The 14,422-nt window shown below is 33.1% G+C and overlaps 1 protein-coding gene across 3 annotated transcripts in view; it reads left to right on the top strand.

The window, feature by feature from the left end:
* Window positions 1-14,422, top strand: part of CSMD3 (CUB and Sushi multiple domains 3) — a 684,352-nt gene that overhangs the window by 582,093 nt on the left and 87,837 nt on the right. For all 3 annotated transcript variants that reach the window (XM_074577705.1, XM_074577704.1, XM_074577703.1), the window contains 4 exons: window positions 2,106-2,283; window positions 5,007-5,152; window positions 7,749-7,829; window positions 8,947-9,060. In XM_074577705.1, the coding sequence (XP_074433806.1) occupies window positions 2,106-2,283; window positions 5,007-5,152; window positions 7,749-7,829; window positions 8,947-9,060 (519 nt within the window). The remainder of the gene's footprint in view (window positions 1-2,105; window positions 2,284-5,006; window positions 5,153-7,748; window positions 7,830-8,946; window positions 9,061-14,422) is intronic.

The raw sequence follows: 14,422 nt of genomic DNA, 5'->3' as shown, positions 1-14,422 counted from the left end.
TGAAAGGGGAAGAAGTTAATTCATCACAATTAAGTTTTAACCCCTGTTTTCTGTATCCTGAGGGAATAGTAATGGTTCATGTCTTAACTGCTAAACAGCTTAGCTTTTCCCTATTACTTAGTTCTAGCTGTATTTTCTGTGCCTCAGAATCCAGACAAATAATTTACTGAATGGAGTGATTATGTTTCTTCCAATTACCTTACTGGAACCCAGAATTTAATTAGTAAATTCTAAGATGCCCCAAGTATGTTGCTGTTCTCAGTATCACTTTTGATGAAGTTCCTGAACAGTGGCTGGGAGTTCTTTGTTTCTACTTAATATGATATGAAAAGATGCAGATAAAAAAATCAGCCTATTTGACAATGGTGATCTAACATGTGTGCATGGTTACAGACTGCCAACACTACTCAGCTCCCAGAAAAATTTCTTAAATTACATGGGGCTTTGTGCAAATACTTACTGTGGTATTTTTAGGAAAGAGTGTCTGACATTTTTATATGCTACTAACGTTTTTGAGTTCTGGGTTTGTTTTTTTTTTCTTTATTGCTGAAGGAAAAAGATAATTAGGTATGTTCTGGTTGTACTTAGTCTAATTTTAGATAAAGGTCTTGTGTTCAATAGCATTAAAATGAAGTGGGCTTTTTTGTATATGCCTAGTTCCAGAAATACACAGTATGTTTTAAATTTGTATTTTCTTTAATATCTTTATTGTAAGGCAGCATATATGAAGACTTGTTTAATGCCTCAGACTTCTTGAGGCAGACAATCTGAATCAAATATCACTGTATGCGGCTCCTGTTTAAACAGTTTTGTTCTCTTCTTCGTGCATCCTCATGCAGCTAAAATCCCTCTAAACTGTGCTCAGCACAATCTAACACTCTTTGATCCTTCTTAACCCACCTCCCTCACTTTCATCCTTTTGGAATCCATTCCCTCTTTTTTTCCAAGAAATCTCATTGCCTGACAGTCAACACCCCATGTCTTCACTGCCCTAAGAACCTGTTGTAAAATCAATTCTATCTGCACTGCTCAAAACCCCTTGAGACTTTGAAGCTAAAAGCTGAAGAAAAGCAGTATACCATCCAGTCTGAATGGATGAGGTGTGACTATGAAAGTCTCCTCACCCTACAGTTCAGCACCAAAGTATATATATAAGCCATAACACATGCTTTACTAAATACAAACAGTGCATAGTTCATATATGTCAAACCTATATTTCCAACAACCTGTTCTCTGGTTAGTGGTTCTTAAGCTTGTTTTATGGCATCTATGTTGCCATTCCATGACTGTTTGGGGTGGAGTGGAGAGGAATGTATGCAAAATAAAGCAAATTATACCATTTTAGGCTCTTCTCACTTTTCCAGAACTAGACTTCTGTAACATAATTTCTCTTCTGTAATAACAGAGTAGTGTCATATTCAACATGCATCTGAAACGTCTGTGGAGAAAATCACATAATTTGGACTAATAGTTTTCCTGAAATGCATAGTTATGAAAGTCCAAAAGCTGCATGGTCAGTCTTGCACTGTAAGACATCTAAAATTACTGTACTTCAATTACAGAAAGGACTCTTACTTTGTCTAGCAGAATTTGTCTCAGGAAATGCAAAATTGCTGTTCAGACTGTTGCACACAGTATTTTAATTTTCAGATTCCCCTCTAATTTTCCCCCACCCATCCTCCACCAACTTAGCATATCTCTTCTCTTACCTGATAATTTTGCTTGGCTATCTTTTCGGAACAATAAATAAAAGTAATTAATGTGTTTCACTGATAATTTGTAACTAGCGTTTACACAAAGCCATAACAAAGTAGTTTTCAAGTGTGCAGGGAATAATTTAGCCCAATGTCTAAATATTACTTTAGTTCCAGTTCTGATAGTATTTATGACATAAGAATTACCTTTTTTTCCTTTTAGATTTGATGAATAATGTCAAAATAAACTTCTGACCCTTTGCAAAAAGTTCAGTAAATTTGTTTTCTATACACAGCAATGGTTTGACATAATCTAGTTGTAGTGTACCAAATGTGTTTAACCACTTCAACGTGGTCTAAGAAGAATGCAAGAAGCATCTAATATTTTAAAAACAAATTTCTTTTTTATAGCCCTCTGTGGAGGAAATATAACTGCGATGAATGGCACCATATACTCTCCAGGATACCCGGATGAGTACCCAAACTTTCAAGACTGCTTCTGGCTAGTAAGAGTACCACCTGGGAATGGAATCTACATCAATTTCACAGTTCTCCAAACAGAGCCAATATATGATTTCATAACTGTCTGGTAAGAAAACACTTTTAATATTTATTTTATTGGCATATGACACTATGCAACAAAATATGAATTAAAAAGAATATATTTGCAATCTTTCCCTTGACACTGGTGTTCTGTCTAGGGGAACTGAATGATTTGTACTAATCCATGTTTTCCAATGTACCATTCTCTCTAGATAGCACTGGACATGAAGTTTCATAGTCTTGGTCTTAAGAATTAATAACCAATAATAGCGTGCCTCAGTTTCTTGATGAAGAAAACATTCAGAAGTATGCTATGATGGCTTATCAACAACAAAGAGAAGTAATAAAGAATAGAGTGATATTAAGCAGTTGCAGCTGTGTATTACAATGTTTTAGCATGTTAATACAAGAAACTACAGCAACACTTTCTTCATTCTTCCAAATTGACTTCTTTTAAATTGTTAAGAGTACCTAACAACAATTCAACAGTGGCTAAGACCTTTTGGAAGCTTGCCTAAAAAAATAATCCACTGATTATTGAATCTGCAGATTGAAAAGCTGCAGGTTGACAGAATAGTTTTGTAGCCTGAGTAGTGCAAAATAATGAGAGGCAATTTGGAATATTAATTATTCATTTTATGTATCTGTGGCACAGAAATCTAATTTAGATTCATGTAAATTCATATAACTCAGGATTTCATTCCTACTTTCCTAAATATTAAACAATTCTCTACACACTTTCGTGATCATTTCTGTAGGTCCTGAGTTTTTTTCATGTTGTGTTCTACAAACTGTCTTGTCCTGCATCCCAGATACTTGGTTGCTTTGCCTTAAAATCTAAACAAAATTTGATCAGAATCTGTACCCAGACTGTTGCCCTGATTGAACTCAGATAATTTGGAATCCCTTTAACTCTTCACCACTTGTTTTGTGTATCTAATTCAGGCTGACCTTCAGAATCTTTCCTGAATTAAATTATACTTTTATGTCCATAGAGACATCTTTTCTCTATTTCACCCCACACATACTAGTACACTGTTGTCCACTTCTAGTGCTTCTTCTGTTTGGCTCTTTCTTTCTACCAAGTGATTTCATGTGCTTTCAATTGTACTCCTGTCTGTGTTACAAACTTAGTTCTTATGGTAAAGTAATTGTATATATCATGACAAAGGTAAAACCTTAGATTTATGTCATGTGTTCTTTGCTGATTTTTCATTGATGTTTTGTATCCTATTTAGTTTAACCACACTTTTAGGAGAATGTTCTGAAATTAAAACATCGGTTATGTTATTCATGTATATATCATGCGTGCTGTTACTTATATATGATATATATACCTGTATAAGCCATATTATATACACAATGACTACATAATTAAATAGGTTATGCCACTTCTGGGATATTATTTATTTACAGAATAGATCATAAATTTTGGTAGCCATTTCCAATGGAAAAAATAAATATTATTCACAATTCAAATGATTCTTCCAATCATATAATTTCCCTAACAAAACAGAAGGGGAAGGAGCAATGTGCAAGAATTTTGACAAATTTATTACTGCAAAATTTTTAAAACAAAGATTATCCATCTTTTCCTTTTGAAATTATTTGCACTTAAAATAACTTGTGCCAACAATTAGAAAATTTAAACCTTTAATTTTCAGAAATTCTGATCTGGAAGGAAGCAAGTACAAAAATTGGTTTAGTCCACTGAGCAATTCCACTATTACTTAGTACTAACTTTGATTTAATTTTTCTGTTGAAATGAATATTTCATTCTTCCATAAGGTAGGAGTGATCTTACCAGCAATACATGTATTTTCTAAATCATAATAAATAGTAAAAAATAATATAAATCAGTGTATGCAAACAAGGATTTAAGAAATTCGTCAGGTGCATGTCATACTTAGTTTGGTTAAAACTACCAACATTTATATGGATGTTTACCTGAGCAAAAGAGACACAATCATTTATATAGAATGCATGGCACATCTCTCTCAGAAAGAAATTGATTCATAAATTTCTGAATGAGTCATAAAAACAAACTTTAAATTAATTATTATGTGTCCATATGTACTATAAATTGTAAATGATAGCACAATAACATTTAATGGTGGAGGGTGGGATGCTAGGTTAAAAAATTCTGACATTAGAGTGTTTCTAAAAGTAGCATGCTTAAAATAATCATCATAAACAAAATCTACATTTATAAAAGCCCACATGCAGATTTTAAGTGGAATCTTTTATTCAGTAGAGTATAAGCATTTTGTTTTTAAGTGAAGCCAATATTCACTCATTGTCTTTTAAAAAATAAATAGCATCCATCTCTTAATTTTCCTGGAAATGACCAAATTCAAAAAGGACTGGGGGAGATGGGCAGTGTTAGGTTTATGTATTTTCTGATAGCCATATTGGAAAGCACCAACAAGTAAATTAAGCAGAATTTGTGGCAGGAAGATGAAGTACAATCACAAATTCAATCATTTTGATCTTGCTGCAATATTTGTTTTAAAAATAAGAATATTACTTCCAAAAGGTGGTTGAATGGAGCATCTTGCTTTCTAATAAAGTATGATGGTCCTCTAAGCTGCTACCTGCTACACTCCAATCCACATATGGAATTTCAAGACTTTCAGCCCTCAGTGTCTGTTTTATCTGATTTTAGATGACTCATGTCTTTTAGAGAAATTTTACTACATTATATTAAAATTTGAAGAAATTAAATGATTTGTTTGGGCAAAAAAGTCTTTTTGTATCTGTTTTTCTTAGGGATGGACCAGATCAAACTTCTCCTCAAATTGGACAATTTAGTGGCAACACTGCATTAGAATCAGTCTACAGCACTTCCAATCAGATTCTGATCAAGTTCCACAGCGACTTTACTACCAGTGGCTACTTTGTACTTAGTTACCATGGTAAGCGTGACAAATTGCACTTTTTCACTGTCTATAACAATTACTGCAGGAAAAATCTCATGAAAAAATAGTTTAATTACTTTTTCTAAGAAGATTTGCTATTATTAATATGACTGACCACCACTAAGGTAGTGCAAACATATGAAAGACTAATATGAATGATGAAAACAAGCTTTTTTCTTGACCAGATACTAAATTTATTAGTAGTGAAGCAAAAAAAGAATGAACTGTGAAGAGATATGAGCCAAGAAGGTAGCGTCAAGACCCTGCAGTTCAAGGTGCTCATCTTCTGACTGCTTACAATGCTTCTAAAATTCCTTTGTAATCTTAAAGTTTGGGGGGGTTCATTAAATTTATTGGAGGTATTTGAATATTTTGAAGAAAATACATTGTTCTAGAGATTTCAATGATAGTGAACTATACTGTGTATAGTTCACTGTGTGTAGTTAACATTAAACTGCCCTTGAATTAAATACTGACTGAATGAAAATGCATAAGTATTAATGCACCAAGTTCTATGTCTGTTTGTAGTCATTCAAACCTTCTGTGGCCAAGTGTTCTCTTGCATTTCTATCATTACAAGGAAACAGATTCAGAAGCAAAGGCGATTTTAGGTGCTCTGTGAATGCCCATTGGATTGACTGTTCCTGGAAACATGGACAGACTACAGTTTGTTTTCTGGATCCTGAACAGATTTTGGGATTAGAAAGCTTTCTTTTTGACTTACAAAAGACTAACGTGAATACAAACAGACAAAACTGAGGGTATTAAAGGAACTGTAATTAAAACAAAACAAAGCAAAAAACCCCCAACAAACTTAAATCCCACAATGGAAAAATCAGCAACAAACAGCGCTTGAATTGATTACACAGTATAGACTCCAGTACAATTAGGCAGAGGGGGGTCAGAATTTTCATTCCAAATCTGGGCATCTAAACTGCATGTAGCAGTTTGTGAGGGACAAACTGACCCTCTGTGTTCATCAATATATGGATTGATATGAATATATCAGTATATGACCAAAGACATGTGAAAATGCTCATACCTAGTAATAAAGTGTCTCTAAAGAACTTGATCTCTTTGTACTTGTTTCTTTTGTTATCGTGGAAATTGTCATTCCACAAGTGTCTCTCAGTATCCTTGAGTCTGTGATCCTTCATATCAGCTACACAAAATTTATAGCAAGAAAGGCAAGGCAGTAAGAGGAGTCAAATTTATTTAAAATAGATCATTTGTGGATTAAAGTGAATGATACCCCTAAATGAGAGACATTTGAGATAAATTATATTGTTTATTGAACCTATTTTTAATTATGTTGGTGATTTTTTGTTATTTTTAATGTTATGTTTTTATTATTTTTCTTAGCACAGATGTTTCATGCTTGCTTGACGTGTTTTATTTTAAATTACTTTATTGTAAGGCAGTATGTTAGCTATTTGACTCACTGACTTTGTTGGCTCTTCATTATGTAGTCAACAAAAAAGAGTGGAATAAGAAGACTAGGGTGACTAGGGAACAGGGTGACTCAGTAGCAACTTAAGATCTTACCTGGATAAAATATAAATTTTATGATTGACAGAAGTTTGACTAATTTGATTACTAAAGGATCCAAGTACAGGAAGTAACAAAGATGTGTATAAATGAAGCTGAATCATCATCTGCCGTAAGTAGATGATGTTTCCTTGCTAATGAGAGATGCTATAAAACAATGTCATATGAAAATGTAGTATCACTGAAAACCAGGCATACTTGACACATTGATCAGCCTGAGTGTGAAGACTACACTGTCAGTATAAATACGTCAATGTGATTTCTTTGGCTGGATTTCTGCCCTAATTGCATTTAGAGTGAAAGGAATTTTGCCTGTGTCCAAACACAGGCCCATCCTCATAAGTCCTCTGTAAATAAATAAAGCTATATAGCTTCTGCATACTGTTCCTACTTGTCCTTTTTATCATTTGTTTCAACTAATTGTTTTGCCTGGCTGTTGCATACATGTGTTAAAACTCAGAAAATTAATTCATGTGAGACTTCAAGTGAGAAGTTTGAAAGCAGAATTATTCTCTGACCCTATCTGCAAGTGAAATGTGTTCCACAACTTCATTTACTAGGTATTTTCACATTCAAAACACCTCTGTCGATCAGTTATGCTGCCTCTGGGTAGAATCTTTTGGATTCTAAAACTTGTCTTTATTACAAAGTTTCAGAAGTGGAAGAGTTTAGCAGTAAAAATGTATTTAAAAAAAAAGCAAACAAAATAAAAAACCAACAATTGCATAATACAAAAATATTTGCTTTTCAGATGAGATCACTTAAGTGAGAAAATTAGCAACCACTTCTAAGCTTCTTAAGTTATTTATGAAGAGGGTTTTGCCACTGAAATTGAATAACTAGTTAAGAACACAGATGCAACTTCTAATTTTTCATTAATTATGAAATTCATATATTTTATTTCTTTTGATTCTCTTGAAAGTTTCAAAGTAAATGAATAGATACTTTTTTCTATCCTATTAACGTGGGTATTAACTCATGTTTGCATGGCTATGCTAACTGTCTAAGTATGGGAATGTCAACTGTGCTTTTTTCCTGTTTATAGCCTACCAGCTCCGGGTCTGCCAGCCTCCAACAAATATACCAAATGCTGAAATTCTAACTGAGGATGATGAATTCGAAATAGGTAATATAAAAGAAAATAAAAGCAACATTTGTTTTAAAAAAAGGATTGCTATGCACAGAAACGTCTTGCTTTTCAGACTGCAAATCATGCCTGTAATGTTAGATTCCCTATACTTCCTGAATCCCATCAAATTTTCAGAGATCACATATAAGTAAGACAGTAACTTCTTGCTAATTAATTTCATTTTAAAATACATTTCTCATTGTCTTATACTGAAAAAAAAAAAACACACAAAAAACCAAACCACAAAAGAACTTGTAGACAATGGTATATTATGTACCAGAATTAAGGTTCTGTGACCTGAAGGGTAAAATCAAATTTATAAAAATTAGGTGGATCGGGAAGGATGACATTCTGACCTTCTAGGACGTGTTAATGATATTACTTGGCCACCTGTCATTCAAAGAAATATGACCTATATGATCAGACATCAAATGTCTGATCAGCTAGTTTTGCTCACATTATTGGAAAGAAAAATAAATTTATTTTTAATACATACCAGTATTTGAGTAATTATATTGGTAACAAAGGGAAAAGACTTTTTTTTCCTGTAAACTGGACCAAAGAGAACTGTTGGGATGTACAAATTTTGATTTTTATTGGTACATAAATCTATATGAATTTTAATTTCTGAATTAAAAAATGACAGTTTCTTATTCTCACCATGCCAATTTTAGATATCATCAACTAAGTCCAGTTCCTATTTAATTTTTTTCCCCTTAGGATTGTATGGGTTACTGACTTGATCTTATCTCTTTATTTACTTCCATAATGGTTATCCAATAAATTATATTGCTTAAAGCTTTGTGGACACATGGTTCACACAGCATCAGTCAAATGCAGACAAATTAGCAAACTATACAACTAATAATGTGGTGGAAAACAGTGACAGATAGCACAGTGTGCAACACAGTGCTCATTTACCACATTTCTTAGACTAATCAAAGTTGTTTATGCCAGAGGTCATTTAGCCCATTATATATGGCAGCAAGAAACTTCATTAATCAATATTTTTTCAGAGCTAAAAGTCCCAGTTAATTGCTGTTTAATGTTTCTTTTTTTTTTTTTTTTTTTTTTTTTTTTTTGGTGTTTTGTCGTCTTCTATTTTTCCAAACAGGAGACATAATAAGATACCAGTGTCAACCAGGCTTTACATTGGTTGGTAATGAGATTCTGACATGCCGACTAGGTGAAAGGCTTCAGATGGATGGAGCACCACCTACTTGTCAAGGTTTTTTCTCCTTTTTCTTTTCCTCCTTCCAGACCAGATGAATGGTGATTCCTTAAATGCTCTCCACTACCTCTTTACATAAGATGGCACACTGCAAATATTTCAGACTTTTTGATGCTACTCCCAATATTATCAGTTTGTTGTGGTGAATATGTGTCAAATATCAATGCAAAATAATTAGTAATGTTTTGATTAATTTTATTAGTTTAGGGGATTGCTGCTTTACTTTGTGAAAATAATTCTCAATTTGGTTTTTGGAGGGAATCTAAATTTAGTAAGTAATGAGATTATTTCATTTTATCTAGAACATAATAGTATGAAAATTTATATGGAAATTTTAAAAAATGTTAAATTAACAGCATGGATTTGTGTGAACAAGATCATGACATCATTTTTTAGTGCAACTTTAATGCTTCCATTTTTATTCAGTGTATTCAAAAGAACAGGTTTTTTCTATGTGTGTGTGTATGCATGTGTGTGTTCATGTTTTCCTCTTATTCAAAACTACGAATAGAGTTATAACACTATCTCATTTTTAAGGTCAAAACAAGATTACAATGCTGCCAACAACAAACATCACATTTTAAACCAGTCTTTATTAATCTGACATTTGATGTGTAATGCTAGAATGGAATGTTTCCATCATTTTTGAAGAAAATGCAAGAGTTTTCTTTCATTAGGGAGCTAATCGAGATAAACCTTGCACATAATTTATTTTAAAAAATGTAGTCACTTTAAAGTTTCAGTGATGGGCTTATGTTCCATCACTGGAGCAGGTTGGACAGAGAAGTTGTGGATGCCCCTTCCCTGGAAGTGGTCAAGGCTAGGTTGGATGGGGCATTGGGTAACCTGGTTTAAGGGAGGTGTCCCTGCCCATGGGTGATCTTTAAGGTTCCTTCCAACCCAAACCATTCTATGATTCTATGAATCTTACTAACTCTACCAATGTATTTCCAAAAAGGCAAACATATATGATAAGACATTTTGAATCTTATCTCAAAAAAAAAACCCAATAGTTGTTGTGACATTCCTTCATGATCCATCTAGTCCTGAGGTTAATATTCTAACATCTACTGCAAGATTAAAATATGTTCCCAAATCAGTCATAATAAATGCAGTTGATTTACATTTGTATTAAATTAAAAATACTGCCATCTGGATTTTCTACCAATCAGATGTTGTTGTTTGGGTTTTTTTTCCCCTGGAATTTTAATTAATTAGCATATCTATAAAACACTCATGATGAAAGATTTATTTGGAAATAGTAAATTAACTGTGAAGAAATCTACTACTTTTACAAGTTAAGCTTTAATATTTGAAGGTGCACAATTTAGTTGTTACAAATTTCAACATCAGTATACTAATTTTTAGAACTTAATTATGACTAAAATGTTCAACTCGGTTTTCAGATGTCTCATAAATATACCCTTTTCCTGCGTTCCTGAAAAACTGGAAGTGCTGAATAAACTATTTCCCCCTGTTTTTATGCACAAAACTATGCAAAAGTCAAAATCATTCATAGAAATAAAATAGGTCTAATTCTTAAAAATGCAAAGTGGTCTTGAATTGGGAGTTTTATAAGGACTTTAACAATGATAATTTCTGAAAATGTGTGCATTTATTTAGGTACAATTGTGTCTAGGAGTAGCTTCCAATAGCAATTTAAATTAAAATCCTAACTTAGCAGGCCCATAGCATTTAATGGGTGGAAAACCATAGTAACCTCCTCCAGGCACTGCTTTAAATGTTAAAATGATGGAATAATAGGTAGGACAAACAGAGACATATGAGTTGGTCCTGAGGCATTCTCTCAGCACATGTTGCTGAAGGCATATTTATATTCATTGCAAGATCCCAGGCAAAAACTTAGGAATGATGACTTCAGTTACCATAATCTTTCCTCTGTCACATATAATGCGAAATATTGGATCAAATACTAAATATTAAATCAGTGTTTCTATCGTTTCAGTCTAAAGCTGAATGAAATTAACACAAACTTCACAGTTAGTAGACTCAGAAAATTAAAAAAAAAAAAAGATTCAAAGGAATTAGTTAAAACATTTAAAATGAGCATTCAAAGTGGCCACCTGGAATAAGCCACAACATAATTTTCTTTTGTATTTATTTATATAATGTGTAAGTTTGAAGATCGCAATATGTAAGCTAAATTTCAATATCGAAATATAGATCAATAAAGACCTTTGTGGAATACAGTGGTGGCAAAATTATATGCCTAAAATGTCTGTCTGTCTTTATTTTATTATACTACGCTGGTTTATGCATAAGCTACCATACTTTAATTGTGCAGGCTATAAACATTACATAAGACAAATAAACTCAGCTCTTCTGTTGGTTCATATTTGTATTAGTTTACTAATTCTTTTCACCAGGCAGAACATGTGCTTATTGTTAGACTTCATAGAGTTAAATTCTGTTGCCTTAACCTAGTGCATACGTTAGACACTTTAGCCAGTGTTAAGTGATTTTTACTTGAATTTTGATTCAATTTTTAATTGTAAATAATATATATAAATTATATATATAATATTATAATATATACTATATTTTATATAGTATATATTTTATATGTATATATTATATATATTATATAATATATATGTATAATTATATAGATAATTATTATAAATAATACCAACATTCAACATTCATTTATTTATTCAATCTGAAGAGTGCTGCTGAACAGAATTTAAATAGCAATATTTTAGTTTTGAATCTAATGTATTGCAGTAAAGATAACAATAACAAGTTATCCCTAGGAAAAAATATTGAAGCAAAACCTATTTAAGATTTTATTTCATTATTTTAATTGTTACAGGTTAGTTTACACCACATTTAGTACTATTTAAAACTATGCCGCCTTTTTTTCTATTTTTCTCTGATGTCTATCAGTTAGATGAGCATTTCTGAAAATTCTTGAAGATCCTTCAGATCCTTTAGATCAGAAAATAATTGGTAACTTCCACAAGCTTATGCCAATGTCTATCATCTTTTGTTAAATTTCCCATAGGCAGCAAGTAACTTTGTCCTTAATTTTCCTTGAAATTAGCTTCTACTTTCAGGATAAAATGAAAGCTTCAGAATACGAAGATTCAAACTGAATTTTGCATCACAATTAGTGGACCCTGAGAAAATTCTTGAATGATGACTCTCAGCTATGTCTTAGCTACATTAGCTCAGATTCATAAAAGAACATAGCAACCCAATTCCCAAGAGAATCCATTGTACAGAAATAAGTCTTCAAGCTCTCTGTAAAATTCCTGAGGGATGTTTACCTGGAGGTCCTGAAATTGAGGACAGTTTGCAAAGCAGAACCATATGGAGACAGCAAAACTAGCTGTGAATAACCTAGTGCAGTCAGATGACTATGATGCTTTTCCTGCCTTCTTGACACACCTCTCTGTGTGTGTTTATATATATGTATGTACGTATAAAGCTTGAGAGGATTAGTTCTTTCATTTGCTTAAGATAAAGTCTGTATCACAATTGTAGTTTGACAGCCAGATTCTGGCCATATGAGTATTCTCATGTGGAGTGGAGGTGTTACATTCAATCTCTTCTTGACAAATTGAAACAAATACAGGACATGAGACACAACTTCTTAAATTTAGCAATTAGATGCTAATTTTGAAAGTGAGAGATTAATATTTTAAAATATATTGACAGATTCCTTTCTCTTTTTCGAGGTCTGGTTGGGTGGGGCTTTGGGAAACCTAATCTAGTGAAAGGACTCCCTAGCCGTGGCAGGGAGTTGGACTAGATAAACTTTAATGGACCTTCCAAGCCAAACCATTCTATGGTTCTATGAATCTATGAGTTTTGTTTATGAAGCTGATTATTCTTTTTCTCTCTCTTCTCTGTGTTTCTGTGTTCTCTACCTCTCTTCATAGTCCAGTGACTTTTTCCCCCTAAAATCTGATTTTGTATTTAATAAACCAGGATTGTTTTCAGTGTTCTTGAGACATCTAAGGTCCTATTATTTTTTTGTAACTTGTAATGGCTCAGTACTAAGTCACTTTCATGTAAGGGTTAGTTGCAAATCGAAAACAAACAGATTTTAAGACTCCTGTTAAGTAGTGTTCTGTTCTGAATAAACTGCAGGCACAAGTTCATATATCATTAAGCAAAATAAGTTCTTGAAAAAAGTTCCAATAACATGGTAATTCCAAATATTTTTGTTTAATGAGATTGTTATTCTCTGTAGACCTGGTAAATCCAGATAAATTCAAAATCAAGCCTCTTCATCATACTTTTAAAGACCATTTTGCTCAATTTCAGCAGCTGCTTTAAATAGTGGTGATAACTTATATACAAAGTAGCATTTATCATGCTAGCATCCTCTGTCCCTCCTGAAACTATGTCAATTAAGAATAGCCAGACCTCCTATGTATTTTCTAGCACAGCTGTAAGCAGAAGATTGATAACTTCAGAAATTGATGTGAAATATAAGAAAAAATAATTCTTTAGAGTAAGGTGAAGGTATGGTAGGCAATACCTTCTGAACAAGTCAGCAGGGATGGAGCAGAAGTCTTTTTTAATCCCTGCAGGAAACATTCTCATGTTGTGAGAGCCTCTCACAGAAATGTTTTAGAGAAAAGGGTAAAGCATGTCCCTTTTCTTATTTCCTAAAGTTAAATTTGGGTAAAAGGATATCAGCAATTAAGAACTTCAGATTTTTATAATTTCTTCTTCAGCTGGGTTACATCTACTCATCAGGGAAATAGTCTGTCTCAGTGTTACAAAAAAGGAAAGTAGCCAGTTGTCTGAACTTGAGAGTTCACTAGAAATGTGAACATATAACCAAAAATCACTCATACACAGATTTAATAGAAAGGAAGTGGTTTGTAGCTGTAGATTCAATATGCACATAATATATATGAAGCAGTTACACATCTGTTATGCTTAACAAAGAACTGGAAGATAATGAGGAATATGGAGTTAAAATAAATAAATATCTATTTTTCTATCTCATGGTGATATTTGTATTTTTACTTTTAAGTGCAGCAGAAATTGCCTATTTTTTTTTCTCCTAATTTCATAGAATCGTAGAATCGTAGAATCATAGGGTTGGAAGGGACCTCTGGAGATCATCTAGTCCAACCCCCCTGCCAGCGCAGGGTCACCTAGAGCAGGTTGCACAGGAATGCATCCAGGCAGGTTTTGAATGTCTCCAGAGATGGAGACTCCACCACCTCTCTGGGCAGCCTGTTCCAGTGCTCTGCCACCCTCAAAGGAAAGAAGTTCCTCCTCATGTTTAGGTGGAGCTTCCTATGCTCAAGTTTGTGCCCATTACCTCTTGTCCTGTTGCTGGGCACCACTGAAAAGAGCCTGGCCCCATCCTCCT

Source organism: Larus michahellis, chromosome 2 (genome assembly GCF_964199755.1).
Source record: "Larus michahellis chromosome 2, bLarMic1.1, whole genome shotgun sequence".
Lineage (NCBI taxonomy): Eukaryota > Metazoa > Chordata > Aves > Charadriiformes > Laridae > Larus > Larus michahellis.
The sequence above is the reverse complement of the archived record's forward strand: the minus strand, read 5'-3'. Positions and strand labels throughout refer to the sequence as shown.